This window comes from Trachurus trachurus, assembly GCF_905171665.1.
Source record: "Trachurus trachurus genome assembly, chromosome: 24".
Classification (NCBI taxonomy): domain Eukaryota; kingdom Metazoa; phylum Chordata; class Actinopteri; order Carangiformes; family Carangidae; genus Trachurus; species Trachurus trachurus.
In genome coordinates, this window is record NC_139910.1 from 7,573,439 (window position 1) to 7,594,315 (window position 20,877).

At 40.7% G+C, this 20,877-nt stretch overlaps 1 protein-coding gene across 1 annotated transcript; it reads right to left on the minus strand.

The window, feature by feature from the left end:
* Positions 1-3,882: 3,882 nt before the first annotated feature.
* On the minus strand, positions 3,883-13,982 carry fam89a (family with sequence similarity 89 member A). The gene is made up of 3 exons (XM_084000812.1): positions 13,595-13,982; positions 7,375-10,754; positions 3,883-6,372 (listed from the first exon to the last, which is right to left on the minus strand). The coding sequence occupies exons 1-2, from the start codon at positions 13,841-13,843 to the stop codon at positions 10,434-10,436; spliced, it is 570 nt and encodes a 189-aa protein (XP_083856938.1). The 5' UTR covers positions 13,844-13,982; the 3' UTR covers positions 3,883-6,372; positions 7,375-10,433.
* Between the last annotated feature and the right edge of the window lie 6,895 nt (positions 13,983-20,877).

The following is a 20,877-nucleotide window of genomic DNA, read 5'->3' on the forward strand; positions in this document are numbered from 1 at the left end:
CTGCTCACACCATCCCGCGTTTGGAGCTCTGTGCAGCGGTGCTGGCTGTTGAGCTATACGAGTTGATCAGCGATGAGATGGACATCGAGATAGCCACTGTGAAGTTCTTCACCGACAGTAAGATAGTCCTTGGCTACATTAATAATTCTACAAGAAGGTTTTACCTCTATGTTTCCAACCGGGTAACTCGGATCAGACGATCTACACACCCCAACCAGTGGTACTATGTGCCGACGGATCTAAATCCCGCTGATTATGCGACCAGGTTTATGCCGGCATGCCAACTCCAACACAGCAGCTGGTTGTCAGGTCCAGCTTTTCTCTATCAGGACAACGCAGCGGAGATATCCGGATCTAATATCTTCGCCCTTATTGAGCCTGAAGCAGATGATGAGATTCGTCCGGAGGCTACTACCCTGGCAACCAAGGCATCAGAGTCTCAGTTGGGCTCCCAACACTTCGAGCGATGTTCAAGCTGGAGAACACTCTATCACACCATAGCCAAACTCATTCACGTTGCGGCATCCTTCAAAGGAAAGTCAGACAAGGCTGAAAAGAAAGGTTGGAAGTGTTTTGGAGATGCATCCAGCATATGTGAGCTTGGGAAAGCCAAAGCCGTGATCATCCGCGCTGTGCAACACAGTTCCTTTAAGGAGGAATTTAAATGTTTTGAAGTTGGACAAACCTTTCCCAAGCAAAGCACACTCAAAAAGCTCAATCCGATTGTGGATGAAGATGGTCTGCTTCGTGTCGGAGGTCGTCTTTCTTGTGCTGATCTGACAAGAGAAGAAAAACACCCACTGATCATCCCACACACACATCACATTGCTACACTACTTGTGAGACACTTTCACGAACAAGTAGCTCACCAAGGGCGACACATTACAGAAGGAGCCATCAGATCAGCTGGATACTGGATAATTGGGAGCAAGCGTCTGGTGTCTTCTGTCATTCACAAGTGTGTTACCTGCCGCCGACTGCGAGGAAGGTTGGAGGAGCAGAAGATGGCTGACCTTCCGGCCGATCGACTCACTCCTGAGCCTCCGTTCACCACTGTCGGCCTCGATGTCTTTGGGCCGTGGTCTGTCATGACACGTCGGACAAGAGGAGGATATGCAGACAGCAAACGCTGGGCTGTGTTGTTTACGTGCATGTCAACTAGAGCAGTGCATATCGAGCTGATAGAAACCATGTCAACAGACAGCTTTATCAACGCTCTCCGGAGGTTTTTTGCGGTTCGTGGTCCAGCCAAACTTCTGCGGTCTGACAGAGGACCCAATTTTGTGGGAGCTTGTAAAGAATTGAATATGAACACAGAAGACACAACAGTCAGGAAGTACCTCCAGGAGAAAGGCTGCTCCTGGGTGTTTAATCCCCCTCACGCTTCCCACATGGGCGGCTCCTGGGAAAGGCTCATCGGAGTTGCCAGGCGCATCCTGGATGCAATGTTACTTCAGTCGGGACCGACACGCCTCACACACGAAGTCCTAAGCACTTTCATGGCGGAAGTCATGGCAATCATGAACGCGAGACCTCTCGTGACCATATCCACCGACCCAGATATGCCTATGGTGCTCACCCCAGCGATGCTCCTTACTCAAAAGATGAGCGCAGTTTCAGCCCCTTGTGGAAACTTTGACTCAGCTCAGTTGTATGGCAAGCAATGGAAGCAAGTCCAGTGTCTTGCTGACACGTTTTGGAAGAGATGGAAGGAAGAGTATCTGTCTACGCTACAGAGCCGCAGGAAGTGGACAAAAGACAAACCGAATGTCAAAGAAGGAGATGTCGTCTTGCTGAAAGACAGCCAAGCCCACAGGAATGAGTGGCCAATGGGACTGGTTGTTAAGACTTTCCCAAGCAGTGACAACAGAGTTCGCAAAGTAGAGGTGCGGATTGTGAAGGATGGGACAGCTAAGGTGTTCTTAAGGCCGGTCTCAGAGATCGTAGTCCTTCTTTCAGAGACTTAATGTGAATGTGTATTGTTTCCAGAAGACATTCCCCTTTAAATTCGTGTGTATATGGAGTGATATAATGTAATCATATCAAGCGGGGAGTGTACTGTCTTTGAGGGTTAAAACGTTAAAATGTTGAGTTAAAGTTCATAATTTGATAATTAAGCAGGTCTAAAAAAGGTGTATGTGTTTTGGTTCAAAGAAACCACGTCAGAGTGAGGGGTCTTCTCCTTGGTTCAGGTAAACCGCGTCAGAGTGAGCGCTCGCCTCGTCAGGTGCAGCTATGCTAGGTTTTTTGTTGCATGCTCAGTTCACATGCAGAAAGGTGTAAAAGAAAGAGCACAGACAGCTAAAGAGACTGCTGAGGCATATTGTTGGACGCGAGAGCCTTGGAAAATGTTTATCTGTAAGTATATCGTGTGAATATTGACATGATTGTGTATTTTGTATAGTTATGACATGATTAGTTAATTTTGTGCTGAGTGTACTTTGCTAACTGTCAGCAGCTTACACGCTAACTCAATTTTGCTAAGCTATGGATGCTAATTGAGATGTATTCACAAAATACTAAGCATTGTAAGTGATTTCTGTTTTCATTTGTGATAATTTCAGTTTTACGAAAATGGTGATGGAAAATAGAGGACTTCAATAAAGGACGAGAAAGGATTAAGCCTCGTGGTTTTTGGAGAGATTCTATCCGTTCGTTAACTGACTGTCTAGCTTTGCGTAGCCACACTCACTGCGAGGGCAGTACACACTCTGAAGAACTGCCTACACAGAAGGCCCTATATATACTGCATATAGTACATATGAAGAGGATGTTTAAAATAGAAGTGTGTTTTGTTTTTCTGTTCTGTGGCTTTTAATTTGAAGGCAGATCAGCTGCAGTGCACTTTCACTGATTTGCTTTTCACTAGTTTCCTGAATTCAAATGAAAATCTGTTGCAACCAAATGTGGAAGAGACTCTGAACTCGTGCCATTTTTCAACATCCTGCACATATGGACATGAAACAATAGTTGCATGACCCATTTTCACTGAGTCTCTCAGGGAGGTTTGGGAGAATTTAAACAGAGCCTGTCTGAAAGTATAAACAGTGTTATCGTCATCAGTAATTCATCCTTGTGAAGTTCGCAGTGTGAGGAGCCGAACGACATCAAAGCCCAGCACATCCTGCCGCTGCAGAAATGATCAATTAGAGAGCAAATGAGGAGCTGCACCAGCATGGAAGACACACTCACAAGAGCCAAAAATGCAGATTGGTGCATTTAAATGCAGGTCAGAGTGAGATGCATTCAGGAAAAAGAAGGAAAGAAAGAAGTAGGGCAGCAGAGAGAGAGGAGGAGGAGGAGGAGGAAGAGGAGAGCTGCAGTTTGGCTTGAAAGAGCTGCTGAGGAGGTTGGTTCAAATCCTGAGGAGGAGAATCATTGTTAGTGTTTTATGTTGTGTTGCTTTCACCATTTTATGACAGAAAATCTGAAAAGTGTTGATAGAATGACATGAAATTTAATCTAATAGACATTCATGGTCCCCTGAGGATAAACCCTTTCCTCTGCTGTCACCAGGAAGTTGAAATTTATGTGTTTCAGTGAAATGACTTCATAACTACTGGATGAAATCTGATCAATACACCCACTGCCAACTCAAATAAACTGAAATATTTACATATAATATCGAGTTAATGATCCCCTGGCGTTTTGTAATGTGTCATTAGATAAAAAATACAATTTTATGCAATTCTTAATTGTAAACTCTCAAAAGAAACCCAGACAGATGTGTTTTTTATGTTTTTTTTTAGTACGAGGTTATAACCTTCACAAAGTCTCTAAAGGACAAACTCTTAATGTGGTTTATGGATCTCACTTCCACCGGTTTAGTTTCTACTCTGTGAACAGTGAAATTAAAAAAGAAGAAACAAACTCCACACCATGAAAAGTACAGGATCACTTTATTAAATTAATATCAGTATAATAACTATGAGAGGAAAGCACTGAGACTAATTGTCCAAAGAAACAGTAGTATGGTCATTCATGGATTAACTGACAGTAATGATGGGTAATGAATGAATGAATGAATGAATGATGAATGGTAACAACAACAATAACAGCCTTCACACATGTTCTCTGAGTTACTTCTGTCTATGCAACACAAAATACATCAAAAGCTTATTTTTTTTCCCACTATAGAGATTTAATGAATGATTATGATATAAAGTATAAATATATATAAGTCAAAAAGACATTTCATGTTCCTGGTCTCATTCAGTTTTACAAATTGTAACAGCTATAGCCAGTACGTAGAAAAATTGGGATTATAATCTGTCGATGCTGATTATTGGCTGCAAAAAAAGAAAGAAAAAAAAAGATCTTTATTGATTTATTGATCTGAAATTAAACGGATGTCTCAACACAGGTGCAGCCGTGGAAGAAGTTTGTGTTTCAATGAACATTTGAGGTTTTTTTCAGGTGGCTAAATCATAATCCCTCTCATTATATAACATCTTTAATCAAGGTGTTGTAGATTCAAGTGTCTCAGTTTGCACCCACCCACTCTTTGTAATAATAATAGCCACGAATGCAGGGGTGTGAACACTGAGGAATGTCTGATTTACAGCAATACTCGTCACTTAAATCAAAATACATCACACTTGTTGTGTTTGCATTGCATTCTGGTCTATTGAGGCCACTTTAGAGTAAGAAAAACCCTCCTGATTGTTCAAAATTTGGTGCAAAATGAAGGATAAAACACACCAAAATCTGACATTTACACTTCCCATACAAATAAATCAACTATTGCTTATTATTAATGAGGAAGGCGGGGCGTCATATTTTGTACATTTAAACAACCAAATAACAATTGTGTTGAAATAGTCAAAGAATTTCTTCTTTTTTTTCCCCCCCAGACAACACAAACACTTAGCCACGAGTTTAACCCTGAGAAGGCATCACCACGTTACAGTTACACATCCAATAATCTCATGAAAATAGAGAGAGAGATAAAGGGGAAAGGGGAAGGGGTGGGGGGGTTGCTGTAAAAGTAGAAAACACACACACTATTCAGCTGCTACTGGTTACTGGTACTGATACTGGTTAAACCTTGCTGGTGTTTCAAAGCTCCTTTTGTGCTGGATTTAGATACAGTTGTGTAATAAAAGACCGAGTTCAAGGGGATAAAGGTGGTTGTAGTTTTTTTTTTTTTTTTTTTTGAGGGGGGGGGGGGAATTGAAAACAAACAAGTGCAGAACCTAGTTGAGGCTGAAATCTGCAAGTGACATGACTGATTTTAAGGCTGTTACAAGTTTTAAGAGGTTAAAGCTGCAGCATGTAGACAGTTAGCGATGATTTCTAACAGATTGCTTCCTCGTCAATAAAGTGGAAAAAGGAACCTCAGTGTACATCCAAATGTTAATCAGCTCTTTATGGGATTTTATGGATTTGTATTCAGGGCATAATACACAGGTTGGTAACATTTGGTAACCCAGACATTGAGTCATCTCTCCACCGGTGACGTCAAACATCAAATCTGCAACGCTACACGTAGCGGCTTTAAAATCCAAGTGCATGTCAAACAATAGAATAGAACAGTTTTTAAAAGGCACTAATTGTGTAGACATCCAATAAAAAGCCTGGGTCCAGACTTTGTTGGGTTTTTTTTTTTTTTTTTTTTGCACAAATGTTTGAAACGGCATCAGATAGATTGTTTTAATCCACATGTGCTTTGAGCTTCAGATTAGCAACAGATTTCTGTTCCTGACAGGACATGAAAGATCCAGAAGAACAAACAGAGCGGGGCAGACATTCAATCCAACATATTAGATAATAATAATAATATTATAATAATAGAAACAATAAAGCCATTGTATTCTGTGGAGGCCATTGATTCAGTTTGGTGGGTTGTATTCATAAATTTGAACAGGATTATGGAAACCAACAGGGAAAGTTTTCAGACTTCAAAATGAGGAAAAGGACAAACAACCTTCACATGTTCGGTTGTTGTTGTACGTTTTAGAAAAAAATATTTGACATTTTGAGAAATATGCAAATACACTTTGTCATCTCACCTTCATCTAGGCTAGTTCCACATATTGATCTGAAACGTCACCTTTAAAATTGCTGGTAGGTGGATTTTGTTATTGCCACTTCCTCCTCTTTCCAGTTATTATGCTAAGCTAAGCTAGGCTAGGCTAGGCTAGGCTAACCAGCTGCTAGCAGTGGATTCACAGTCTTCTTAGGCAACAAAAAAAGGGTAAGCTAATAAGCATGTTCCCAAAATGTCAAACTACTCCTTTAACACCACACCGTTGTAATAACCACTGTATGTTTTTGCTGTGACGGTGTTCAACCACAAATAAACGCTTTAGACTTTCATACGTCAGTCAGTCAGTCCGTGATAACAATTTCAACAACAAGCAACAAGCGTTTCTTTAGAAATGAATAGGGGTGTAACGGTATATGTATTCGTCCCGTGCCGTCACGGTACGGGGGTCACGGTTCGGTGCACACAGTCACACGACGAATACGTCTGAATGAATATAATAAAAAAAAAAAAAAGTCGAGTCCTCACTCGAATCCAGGTGGCGGTAATGAGCCTCGAAGCTGCCTGCAGCCGTCATAGCAGACGAAGAAGAGAAGTGATGAGAGAGTGAAGTTAGAGGAGGAGAGCTGTCTGCTTCATTCATGTCACTGTGGCTTCTCAATGAAACAAACGGCGGCGGCGGCGGCGGCTCGCGACCATAATACATCCATGCTCGCGACTGGTCCACCGGACAAAGTCCGTCGGCGATGTTTCACGGATGCGCGGTGCGTCGCTAGAAACGCATCAAACACGTAGCGCATGTTCAACCCGATATGTCAATCACTGGTGCAAGTAAAAAGACAAGTTGTGTGCAACAACTTATCCCGCAGCTTTTAAGCCTCTTGACATGAACACAGACAGGTGAGGAGAAAAGGAGACCGCACACTATAATCAGACACATTTTGTCTGATGAAGGGCTGACGCCCGAAACGTGTGAGTGACATTAAACTGTCACGGGAGCTTTTAACTAGTGTGCAGTCTCCTTTTTTCCTTACCTGTGTCTTTCTTGGTGGTCCAGCACCTAGTCTTCAGTTTTTTGGGGGATGTGCGTGTAGCTGCCTAATATGTTTTATGAACACAGGCAGGACCAGAAACATCACCAAAGTAACTGCTAGTCTAATTTAACTGTGTAAACCAACATTGATGTCAGTTTATTGTTTTGTTTTTTTAATAATATTTTTTTAATAATAATAATTTAATAATTCGAATAATAGTTGCCAGTTGTCAAGTGCACGTTTTTTTTCCTCTAGTTTTACATTCAATTAGTGTCTGTTGTACCGAAACCGTACCGAACCGTGACCCCTGAACCGAGGTACGTACCGAACCGTGACTTTTGTGTACCGTTACACCCCTAGAAATGAATCATTTTCCTGTTATCAGACTGAAAACATCTGTGTTTTTGTGAGTGGGCTCAAGGCAGAGTTAAGTGTCCGACTCATCTGATCATAAAAACATTCTTAAAAGACATCAGATTTTTTTTTTTTTTTTAGGTAACAATGAAACCATTCATGACAATTGAAGTTTACTTTTTCAGCACCTTAAACCGAATACATTTCATTTTGAGTGCTGTTAACTTTTCTTTGGTTTGTGTTAAAGACACACACAGAGAGAGAAAGAGTGGCGAACCAGTCGACAGAACGGATGACGTCATATGATCTGTACAAACACAATATCAACACATTAGTGAAAATATCAACCTTCTCAGAGCGATGGCGGCTACCGACTGTATTGCAGTTTGAGCTTTGAATGTTAAAGGAAGACCACGCGGACCATTCATATGAGTATTAACATCAGTAAGTTAAGTATTATTCACACATCCAGACGTCGGCGCCTGTCGTAGGATTCATGACGCAGGACGACGGCAAGAAGAGAGACCTAGAGTTTGAAGTAAGGCTGTGTATGTGGAGTGTCGATCAAAACCAGAGTTATCGTCTCAGTGTACTGGAAGGTTTTGTTTTTTAATCCATATGCGTATCGCATAACAGACAAAAAACAACTTGCTGTTACAATCTTATTAGTGACCAGTTTGGAGTATTAAATCGTCCCCAACACCACTGTTAAAGGACGAGGCTCAGATACTTTACTTTAATTAAAGGGATATTTCAACATTTTTGCAAATTCGGCCATTGCCATAATCCCTATAGTCATAGCAGTAGGTTCGTTACCTTTTATTGTCAGTGCAAGCTGTTTTTAGATCGGCGGGGCAGAGACGCAAGCTGCTCAGAGCTACGCTACGGAGGCTAATGGGATTTACCTCGAAAACAACAATTATCTCATAGCGTGGTGAATGTGCAGGTCAGAAGTTGTCCACCAGAGCATTTTGGAGTTGTTGGATTGTGTATTTGATGAGTTTGATGAGGGGAAAGCCTGGAAATACCGCGCACTGTGCAGAGCTCACGTCTCAAAACAACTTGCACCGACAATTAAAAAGGAAATTAACCTACTCCTAAAACTATAGGGATTATGGCGATAGACGAATTTACCAAAATGTTGAAACATCCCTTTAAAACAGAAGCTTGGTGCTTTGCAGATGTGATGAAAACACTGATATATCATCAATTACATCCCTCGTGAGTGACGCGTCTTTAAATAATGTTCGTCCTGCCTGCTCGGAGTGACCGCAGGCGTGCGGCTCCATGCGGCGGAGCGCGTTGTTAACATGAGTCTAGTTGAGGATACGAAGCGTTATATAAAGTACCCTGTATTCAGCTGATACCTGCTGCTGCCAGGTTCAGAGCTACAGCTACAGCTTGTGTTTACACTGTGAGTGGCGTGTGAAGGCCGCAGAAGGTCAACACACACACACTGTGACCCAAACACAACTTTTCTGTTGATTAACCATCAGTGTCACAGCTGTAAACGACAGTACGAAACAACTGGCAAGTGCAAAGAAGTTTCTCAACTGTGGGCGACTTTTATTTGAGAGAATATATATATTAAGAATAAATGGAAAATGGATGTTATTTTCAATTGCAGATCATTTGTTTGCACTTGCTAGTTTGTTATGAAGAGGATAATTATCTTTTTTTTTTTTTTTTTTTTACAACTTAGGTTTTATTTTAATAGTTTTGGCTGCTGTTTCTATTGATTATAATAACACTGCACTCCACAATGGTATTGTAGAGATTTTTATAGCCCTGTCCGACTTGTTTCATTCCCAGATCTCCACAATTAACTCGAGTACAGTGTTGTCATTGATAGAAATGTTGGCCTTAACTATGTAAAATACCTGAAGCTGTAAAAAAAAAAAAAAAACAGAGTTCGAAGTTGCTTGATCCGAGCCGCACTGTTTCATTCAGTCACGTCACAGATGTCCATCGTGTGTTGGAGCGGTGGCGGCTCTGCAGCACGATACAGGTGCACCGACTGGGCTTCCAGGTGCAAAAAAAACAGCTTCAAACTGTTTCCAGCATTTTGAACATTTTCACATTTTCAGAGCAGACACCTGCTCCATCTGAGAGGCAAAAAAACCCCAAAAACCGTTGACCTCATTCTTGTAAATAAACGTCAATCAATGCTCGCAAGCATTTACACACTGTCAACAGGTACGAGGTCGACTCCTCCTCCTTCTCCATTCTTGAGGTCTGACGTCAGCTCAGACCTTCTGGATTTACATAAATGAGCAACACACACACACACGCACACGCCGCTTGCTCCAACAAGTCGATCACCTCTTTGCACCAACATCGATCGCAGCGTTCAGGAATCCCGTCGTCTGTGTTTGCTTTTAAAAACCCCAACGTCTGGGATTTCCAGCTTGTAAATACTTTTGTTTTTACCCGTGTGCCTGGGTATACGGCTGCAGCACTAAAAACGTCCGTTGAGAGTAACAGGAAAGCAAAATATCTTGTTATTTATATTATATAATAAATAAAATAATAAAACTTTGTTCATATATTTTGAATATGTTAAAAAAAAAAAAAAAGTTTTGCCAAAAAAAGGGCGGGGGGGGGATGACCGTAGCAAAACCACTTGATACAGAAGCAGCAGCAGCAGCAGCAGAGCTGGTTATAAAAACAAATGCATTGTAAATATATTGCCTAATTCTGAGTATATGGAGTCTTGGATACAATTCATCTCAACTCCTGAGTGTTTGACAGGGTTTGACACACGGCTGCTCAGCTCCACAGTCTGATGAAGCTCCTGGTCACGCTGCAAAAAAACGAAAACTAAAAAACTTTCTGCAGCACAAGCAGGTGCACGATTCCCCCGAGGAGGAGGAGGAGGAGGAGGAGCACGAGTGAAGCCGGAGCTGCTGCGTTACATTTACAGTCTATTGAGGTCAAGTCTGGTCTCCCACTTTTTCCTCCAGCTCCACTTCAGTCCGTTACACCCCCCCCCCCCCCCCCCCCCCCCTCTAAAAAAAAAGAAGTCTCTCCGTCTGCAGAGAAGTGCTGAGAACGAGGCCTCAGATGGTGACGTGAAACGAGTCCCAGCTGTCGTCTTTGCCGAGGCCGATGCCGCCGATGCCGCTGCTGCTGCTTCCGTTCTTGGCCGCCGCCATCGTCGCTGTCGTCCCGTCGCCGGCCTCGCCGTCCGGCTGCTCCCCGGTGGGCGTGGCGCCGGGCTCGGGGTAGTACTCGTCGTCCTCGTCGAAGTAGCCGTTCTCCATCATGCTGAGGCTGGAGGCGGCGCTCAGGTCCTGGCAGCTGCCCTTGTACTCCTGGATGGACTCGTGCAGCGACCACAGCTGGCACAGCAGGGACATGTCCTGCTGACGCAACCCCACCTGGACGGAGCAGAGGCAGGGTCAACACCTCATACAAAATATAACTATGATGGATAGGATTTTTTTGTGGTAATTTTACAATAGAAAATGGACGTGGTTTTAAAAAGTTTTCATGACTCGACACTCGGCAGTGAGGCTCTACAATGAGACTTTTAAAACATAACCTGTCCTTTCATTGCGGCTGCATCACCTGCTTTTAAACTTCCACTGTCATAAAATCTTAAACTTGAAATGCTATTTAAAGGGTTGCTGTTAAAGAGACCCCGAGGAGTTTGCTTTTGGTTATAAAAGAGTCTCATATTAACGTGGATGAATCTACGTTTCGATAAATATATTGTTTTGTCTTTATAGTTATTTTGTTATTATTATTTAGTGGTCGACTTGCCCAGCATTTCCTAGTTTCCTGGTTTCCCAGACGCTGCCTGGCGGGTCGTGGGAATAACGCCACCTGATCGCTAGTTGGCATCGTTTATGGTCGGAACTACGACTTATCTGACCGTCTTCAAACCTCCAACTTTTGTTCTTGGTTTCATGAACGTTTTCGCTTTCGTACGTCTTGTGCCGGTCCAAGATTTTAACCTGCGCACGGAGGCTCATGGGAAATGTAGTGTGAAAACACTTTGCTTTCCGAAAGTCCTCATAGTCCCTTTAAGTTTTTAAACTACTGGTTTCGCATTTTAAATATTTATTGTCAAGTTTTTTGTTTAGTTTTTTTTAATGTAAAATTCTGGGTTAGGATTAGGGTAAACTTCTGGTACCACTGCTTGCAAGAATTAAATAAATCAAACTAAATAACCTTGCTTTACCTATGATATCATGCTTTTCTAACATTCATTATTGCATTTATTGATGATTGACAGTTATAACAGTTATAATCTAATTATTTTGTGTCTGACTGGTGCAAAGTTTTTTAACTGCAATTCTTGTCATGAGAGTTGCTCTATAAATAAAGTTTGCTATTATTATAAGGCAAAATAAACAATCTTCTTCTTGGCAAACAACTTAAAGACTGATGGACTATCAAAATAAGCACTAATTCTTCATTTTAATCTGAATATCTTTGTGCAGTAAACACTTTGAGTGGACTGAACAAAACAACCTTGGTATGTTTGGTATGTCCACTGATAAAACTTCACAATCTTTCCTCTAGATAAACGACAGCTGAATTATCTTTCTCCGCAGCTCCTATCTGATACTATGACGACATGTGTAACATCACAAGCTTAAGGATGAAACATGAGTGTGTGTGCGGACGGAGGCTGTGGAGGGGGCATTTCTGCTGCATACCACTCTGCTGACAATGCAGCACGAGCCGAACCGACTGAGGGGTCACTGCTCTGTCTTCCAAACAAATCACACTGGGCACAGATATGCAAGTCAGAGTCGCTTCAAACAGCCGACACCGAGCTCTGCTGCGCTGTGTAAACTAGGGGAGCGGCTTTGAGTTTCCAAAATATAGGACACCGACAACTTATTAAACAATGTGAACTGTGCAAACTCTACTCACTCTTAGTAATACATTAACAGCGACAAAGCACTAAGCCTGGAGCTGGAGACTTTCCACAGGGGGGGGCGGGGTGAGGTGAAGCACATGAGGAGGCACCAACAGGATTTAGCAAAACAACAGGGTTTGAGTTTCAGCAACAGTTTTGTTGACTATTTTCATCTGAAATGACTGGATGTGGAGAAACGGGGCTATTGTTGTGTTTTGACTAAGAGCCACACTATCATAATGGAGCAGTCTGCTTCTCGTATGAAAATCCCTGCTGCTGGCGAGGGTGTGTAGAAGAGTATAAGTGTCTTCTTCTGGTTGCACCTCACCTCACTAAATAATAATAGTAATATATCGTGTATTAGTGCACTACAGGATTTGGTGCAGGCTCGTGTGTCATGGGGAAAAAAAGAAGAAGAAAGAAACTCAAGCTAAAAGGTATTAAATTAGGGCTTAGGATGAAAATGAGCACAAGCCTAATGGCTTAATTTGTCTCATCCTGAATGCAAAGCTGCCTCCTGATCCTGCTTTCTCCTGTGAAGGCAAGGCAACGCAGTATTATTAGTACGCTATAGCCTGTTTTTACAGTTTGTCTCAAAGGGCTTCACACAGCATCATTGCAACATCCTCTGGCCTTAAATCCTCACTTTGACTTTGGGAAAACTCCCAAGAAAAGCCTTTAAACATGTAGAAACCTCAGGGTGAGACGTGCAATAGATGTTGTATACAGTAGACAAGGAAAACACTTTACAACACAGAATATGGGAAACATCTCCACCATGCCAGACTCCATTTTTAAAAATCACGTTTCTATCTTCCCATGCTTACAAACCACAGTGTCTGCTGGGCTGCATATTAATAATACAGTCTGATAATCCTACTTTGGTTTTCCAGCATTGGAAAACACACAAAATAATTGTTAATAAATAATTCTTTATTTGCAATCAGATCTGAATGCACAAATCTAACCCTGATTTTATTCAGGCTGGTTTGATTGTAATATCCTCCTCCTCCTCCATTGAAAAAAAAAAAAAAAAAACTCCCAGTGGGCTGTTGCAAAAGAAGAGATCCCTGTTTGTACCTTGATATTTTATTCATCTAATGTGGTGCATGGTAAAAGGTTTATACGCCGAATCTAGCAGGGGGTTATAACAAGTCATAAAAAGCCTTAAATTGTGGGTAAAGTGTTGGTTAAGTTGTAGAAAAACCCAAACAACTCCAAAACTACCACAGTTCCTCGTGGGAGTCAGTCTACTCTGCACCAGCAGGATTAACGGGGGTGAACTGAAGGAAGAAAAAAAAAACCGAGCCACATCACTTTCTTCTCTTTTTAAAATCAAAATATTACCATTTCTTTCCGCAGCAGAGCCAGGGCAGCGTCCAGGTTGGCCGGCTTGTTGGCCAGCAGGTTGTCGGTGTTGTTCCTGCCTCGGCTCAGGTCGTCCTGGATCATGGTTTTCTTCACATACATCCGCTCCATGTCTCTCCACGAGCCGCCGCTCGAGTTCAGCAAGCCGCTCAGGCTCTTCGGCAGCGGGGGCAGCCCCTCGATGCAGGCCATCCCCCCCGCCGTACCGTTCGTTGACTTACCATTCATCGTCTTTTATGTGTTTTTTGTTTTTTTAGTGAACGAATAAGAAGAATTCTCCCCCCAAAAAACAGAAATAAAAGTGTTTAGTCCGTTCAGTTCAGTTCAGCCGCCTACAAACAAACAAACACTGTGTGGACGAAGCAGCAGCGACCGTCTCGTCTCTTATACCAAACATCCAGGCAACGGCAGTGGTTTTCTCTCTCCGCTGCTCGGGGCGGCCAGGCAGCGACGCCACGTCAAACTGGACGTAATGATGTCATAGCGTTTCCGGTGCGATAACAAAATAAAAGCACCTGATTAGGTTAGTGTTGTGTGCATGTGAAACTTTTGATAGATAATTGGTGGTTTTGTCATAGATAGATAGATAGATAGATAGATAGATAGATAGATAGATAGATAGATAGATAGATAGATAGATAGATAGATAGATAGATAGATAGATAGATAGATAGATAGATAGATAGATAGATAGATAGATAGATAGATAGATAGATAGATAGATAGATAGATAGATAGATAGATAGATAGATAGATATTCGTCCAGACTGTGGAACCATTTTAGAACATGTTTGTATGCAAGCCTACACTGAATAGTGGGGAAGGCTCTGTACCTTGTAGTTTGTGTTTTTCTTTTCTTTTTCTTTTTTAACTCTTATTCTGTCTTTCTTTTATTATCTTATTGTGCTTTTATGGCGATATGGATCCCCTTGGGTCTGACTCTGAAATAAAGAAATGATAGATAGATAGATAGATAGATAGATAGATAGATAGATAGATAGATAGATAGATAGATAGATAGATAGATAGATAGATAGATAGATAGATAGACAAATAAATAAAGAAGCCAATAAAAGCCCTTAAAATCATGGCATATCCTTACTTATCTATCTTACTTATAAAGCTCATTGTTTTATTTTCTCTGTGTTGTATTTCCAGTTTTCATTAATTTACATTTTGAATTAGATTTTTTTTGCCTGGAAGGATAACTTTTGAGGGATGAGTAGGCAATATTATATGTGTGTGTAGATTATGTTGTGATGCTTCTTTTGTATATACTAGACACAATATAGCCTATATACATATACATAATCATACTTACTGACTATGACTAATTCCAGACAAATAAAACACATGACAAGTGAATGTGAAATAAATCAGGCTGAAACTAAAACTTTTCTGATCAATAGATCTCCCTGATACTTTCTCAACAAATGTATTATTTGTGTAATCTATGAAATCTTAACATATAGTCGAAAACAACAATTTACATATCGTACTGCCAAAATCTCATAATTGCAAATTTACACATTTTTAAAGCTAAATGTAGCAAATATTGTACTTTTTCTTTTGCCGCCGCTGAAATAATACATAGCCTACATCAACAATAAAAAGTTTATCTTTTCAAGATCAAAACAGATCAAATGTAAGTAATTGCAACTGGACTGGAGCGTAAAGTACAACCTCCAATACTTGGAAGATAGTTTTAATTGAGCCTTTATTTTGAAACTTGAAATTTCTCTTGTTGATCATTGATTATTGTAAACTTGACGCCATGGGATTGTGGCTGAGCAGTAAAATCCGCTTCCTGTCCTTTTAACACAGTGGCTGCTGGGCGTCTCCCTGCCAACACTTAAGGCAGGAAAACTAGTGTCTCTTGTGTGTTTTCTTCTTCTTTTTTATCTATTTGTTTCAAGACCTGTGTATTGATGCGTCATTTCATTTTTATCTCTAGACAACTGAATCAGGTCAACTGGACTTAGTTGTTGTCTCCAAAAGACAAAAACTAAGTCCAGTTGACCTGATTCAATTGATGCCAGATGCCTTTGATCTGGACAAAAGAGAATTTGCACAGACATTTCATTTTATATTTCAGTAAATATAGCTAAAAAGTGTAAAGTAAAAAGAAAAAAACAGATATAATACTGTAATGGGGCTTGACATCTGATAATTTTGAATTAAATTATTTGAAGAAAAAAAAATATATGTGGTATATTTAAGTCCAAATGAAAATGACTTACCTACATTTTATTACTAAACCTAAAAACATCTTTGTAGCCTATATATGAGGGCAAACTGTAGGCCTATCGTTAATATAGACAATGAGTTGACCGAATAAACTAGCTGTCTGTCTATGGGTTCAATGGAAGACTGTTTGTATTCATTTGATAGGCTACATAGAAAACAAATGTATAAGTTTCTCTCACATGACAGCAGAGTGTAGACTGAGTGTCTGAGGTCATGATAGGAGTGTGTGTGTGGGACAATAGTTTCAGTACAAAGGACAGATGGTGGGCTTCACTTCCCGCCCCCCCAGCCTGAAGCCCCGGCACAACAATAACACAACAATAACCTTGAAACCAACACACAATAGCATCACACACGCTCTTTAGAAAGCGAGAGGCATGTGCTGTACCACACACAAACACACACAAACACACAGTCAGGCAGATGGATGATGAAGCCTGGAGCCTGGTACTCCTAATCACTCTGCTTAAATGAATAAAGTCTGACTCATTTCACTCGAACAGTTATGAAAAATCATGAGTCATTATTTCCAGACTCATGATCTGATTATATATTTCAACACAGGTTGAAGTATTCGTTGAAAACAAAGCAGGGATCATGTTATTTCAGAGTTGAACGCTTTTTATTTGATTCTTTTAAGAAATGTTAGTCTGTTGTACAACTAAAATGATAAAAATTTTGGATAGGAATATAACGTCATACATCACCAAACTGAAATAGCTATTTAAGTGAACAGATAGTTAGGCTAGGCTACTTAAAAATATTTGGCGACTTAAGTTTAGCTAGCTAATTTATAGTTTGTAGCCATCCTTGTTTACTAGATATTGTAGCCTATATATAGGCCTACAGGCTATAACAGAAAGAGAATTTCACATGTTTACAAAATGTCAAATGAAACAAAGATAAAAGTCCAACTATCAAGTATTTTTTGTTAGCATTAGCATACCGGATATTTCAGTGCATTATGGTGTTGTTTGAGGACTTTTATGGAGAAATTTATTTTTCAAATTCAACTATAAAGACGGTGTGTTAGTGTTTTAGTGCAAAACAACTTTCTCGTTTTATCCACTGATGTTTAACACAGTCTTTCTTGCTCCTTTTCCAACATTCAGTTATGGTTTCAAATTTGTTTTTAAATCTACCATAATAAATTAACTCATGAATGCTTAATGCTTCGCTACTGCTATGTGTGGGGATGGATAATCAACTAACGGGGTAGCCTAATTATATTTATGGGTCTCAAAATGTTAACAGCTTTTGACTGTTTTAAACCAGTCTACATAATAACATGTGTCATATTTGCCCCTGGAAAACATCACACCCCCACTGTGCAGCCTCTTCCATGCTCCTCATACAATTAGCCATCAGCTGACAGTCCACATCTGCACAGTTTAGAGGCTGATCAAGGTCAATCTGTTTTGTCTGGGGATTTTATGAGCAGAAGGAGCCTCTCTATAAGCTCTCATCACCACCACCACCACCACCACCACCAACGTTTTTATCATCGTCGTCACTGCCGCCTGTGATCAAAGGATTAGGCGTATGATGGCACCCCCTGGGGATACATGTATCCGTAACAGTGTGGTGTTAATCTGCCTTGCTAAAAAGCACAATGGGTTTGCATCACTTGGCATAGGCTGGCTAATAATGGTCCAAAGATATCCGCTTATGTCCCTGCTGTTGGAAATACCATATCTTGCCTAAAGCGCAAAACCAGTTATAGTCGATACACATGTAGGCACAAAGACGGTTTCTCCCATCACACAGTCTCTCATTGCTTCTTTTTCTTTCCATCTCCATTTTATTGTATTCTTTTTATTCTTTCTGTCTTGTTTTGAGCATTTTTAGTATCAATAGTGTTTAAAAGATATTATAAAAGTACGATATAACAGAAAATAAAGATATGTTGACAACAGTTCATTGTTTTTCAAGTAAAATGCTGTTTTATATGACATTTGTTTGAATATTTTTCAATACATAGATTGTGAAGACCTTGCAATTGGCTGGGGGAAACTGTGATGGACATTTCTACTTTCTAGTATCATATAGAGTCAATAAACAATGAATCAACTGAAAAATTCAACAAGAATAGCACCAACAAAAGCTTGAAATGAAAACGCAAAAGTGTGCTATACAGTACAGTGACGCCTGACTGCTGCGACAAACAATGGACTGTCAGTGTCACTGAACTTGGAGCTTGTCTGGGATGTATGACCGTCAAAGACAGACAATAGGTCTTGAGAGGAGGGAGGGAGGGTGAGGGCGGGTGAGGGCGGCTGTGGTTGTGTGTTTGTGTGTGCGTTTGGAGGAGGTCAGCTTCCTATAGTGCGTCAGCGTCACAGCAGGTCAGGAAAGAGGAGGAGTGGGCCGGTTTGAGGAGGACAGCTGCTCCTGGGGGCCCCTGGGAGAGGATGAGGATGATGACAGCTTCCTCCCCAAGTCAAACAGCGGTTATGGAAATTACAGTGTGACAATGGGTGGATACTGATGTGTTTTTGAGTATGAAAACACAAAAGTAATATGTGGAAAGCCGTGTCTGCAATAAAAGTGTAACCACGCCGACACATCACGCTGACCTCACGTCCTCCTGCTGTAGAACCACAACCACTAGATCCATAAAACAACCTCCTCCTTGTGTTGGAGGAAGGAAACAACAATAATAATTTGTCACTGGCCGGTGACTAATTTGTGCAACCAGTCAGCATGCTGCATTTAGTGGCTCCGTGGAAAATTCTACTTCCTTAAGTGGAAGTCATTGGTATAAATATGTTCTGTTTTGATAGCATTTCCATTCCACTGTGTATTAGCGGCATACAAGTACATGTCACACTTGTATTAGTCACTTTTCCATTTTGTATGAAAGCATTGATTTATCATTTTAACCTTTTGACCCCGTGTGCATGAGCTATTAAAACAGTGATTTTTCTCTGACACTTCAACTTTCAACTTTGATTTAAATGTTTTCAGCCCAAACCTTCAGATTCTTCTTGTAACTATTCAGTGGAGGTCCAACTGCAGGTCTGGGACTTAACTATACCCAACTGTATATGAAATATTTGAAATTAGCAGTGAAATTAATCTGCATATATTTATGCACCAGCTTCAACAATCTGATATTATCAAACTGTAAAGATTTCCTCAACATTAACCTTCCTCTTGTGTTTGGGTCGCCAGTGACCCGTTTTTAGGTTTTTAATGCATAAAGTAACCATATAAATGTGTTTATTGCATCAAGGCTTTTTGACTTTGTCAGGAACCTTTATTTAAACAAAATCAAACAAACAAACAAACAAAATCAAACAAACAAATTTCTAAAATGCTCTGGTTAAAATGATGACAGTTGTGTGTTAGGGTCGATTTTGACCCGGTTATAATGATAAAAACAATTATGAGAGTTAAAACTGAAATCATAAGTGCAAAACCAACCTTTTTATGGATAAGGAAGCCTGTAACAAAGAGATGAGAAACAAATAGGATGATAAATAATTGTTTTTAGTTTGTTTTACAGCTCATTTAAGACTCGGGTTAAAACCGACCCTAACACAAGAGATGGTAGCAGAAAACTGACAAGAGGAAGGTTACCTGACAAAAAGGCCCAGGGCCCACACCAAAAATATTAAAACTTACCTTTTCATGGATAAGGAAATGTAACCAAGAGAAGATTTAATGAAAAAAAAAAATGTTAAATCTGATTTAAGAGCAGAAAGCCAACACAAGATAAAGGTTGAGTCACTTTAACTTGTGTGTAGGAGCAAAAAACTGAGCTCTGCAGACTGTTCAAGTCAAAAATATGCTGTGTCCTGCTTTCCAATGCATTCTTTCTGCCTGTGATATATTTATCACTTCAGAGGGTGATGCATGTGCAGCCAGATGGTAATGAAAGGTGTGTGTGTAACCGTGTGTGTGTGTGTGCAGCAGCAGCAGCGGCAGACTGTGGTAATTGAAATGAGATGGGTGTAGTACTCCGACATGCTTTGTCACTGCCGCTGGCCCGGCTCCAGCGTGGCCTGCAGGGACCGGAGGGGCGTAGTCCTGATCAGCAGCTGGCCTCACGCTGTCTGACCTCTAACCCCCCCCTACCCCTACCCCACCCCTCCCTCCTCTCACCCACCGCCACCAGCTCCGTTAACGCCCACTATCAGTCTGCCTCGCTCTCTCCCCGTCCCCATGACGCCCTCTGTCATTATGAAGAGTTTAGGGTGTGTGTGTGTGTGTGTGCAGTGGTCTCGGTTCATTTTTTTCACACAACCTCCCAGATGAAAACACATGGTTAGAGCTGCACAAGGCAACACAGTGTTTAAAACTAATGTCACCTTTTCTGAGTAAAGTAAAGCAAAACAAAAACATCAACTCTAGCTGAAACACAGGGCTGTAACCTCGGTTCACTGCTTCATTGTTGCATTTTAATCACTTTTTAAAGTTACGCAATGTGATGAAGATAAGTGTCACTAAGCCTAAAGCACAGATTACCAATCTTATTTTGACCCCACAAAACAAGTCAGTATCTGTTTGCAACCCGTAAAACCTAGAGCGGCCTTCATCAAACAGATTCTCTTTTGAAGGATTTGAAGATTTAAAAGCCTGAAGAGCTGAAACAATCAAACATTTCACAAGAAAACTAACGCACTGAATGTCTGATCATGTATTCATTCAAATTAATGTTGTGGTTACTTATCATTACACTTGACAGTTTGACTTAGGTGTGATACCTCTCTATGATTTCACCTCACAACACAAAACATTCAGATAAATCCAACGGTAAAAGTGTTTTTATTTGGCAACAAAACCAGTTTAAACAAGTTGAACAATCTCCTTTAAAACTAAGACACACATAAAACGCATAAAAGAACAAACAAACACACACATATATACAACTAAAATGTTTTCAAAGTTGTGATTTTAAGGTTATGGCATTTGAAGTTGACCTGACAAGATGGAAGCAGAGTCGATGTGAAGTAGAAATAAACAGCCAGTCGGTGTGAAATCTGATGCTCTCAGATCAGTGGAGGTCGGTC

What these genes read in the sequence shown, in the direction of transcription:
- fam89a (XM_084000812.1), bottom strand. Translation starts at nt 13,843, where the DNA reads ATGAATGGTAAGTCAACGAACGGTACGGCGGGGGGGATGGCCTGCATC. An exon ending in CTCTGCTGCGGAAAGAAATG is followed by an intron (nt 10,755 to 13,594) that starts GTAATATTTTGA and finishes TGCTCCGTCCAG; the next exon opens with GTGGGGTTGCGTCAGCAGGA.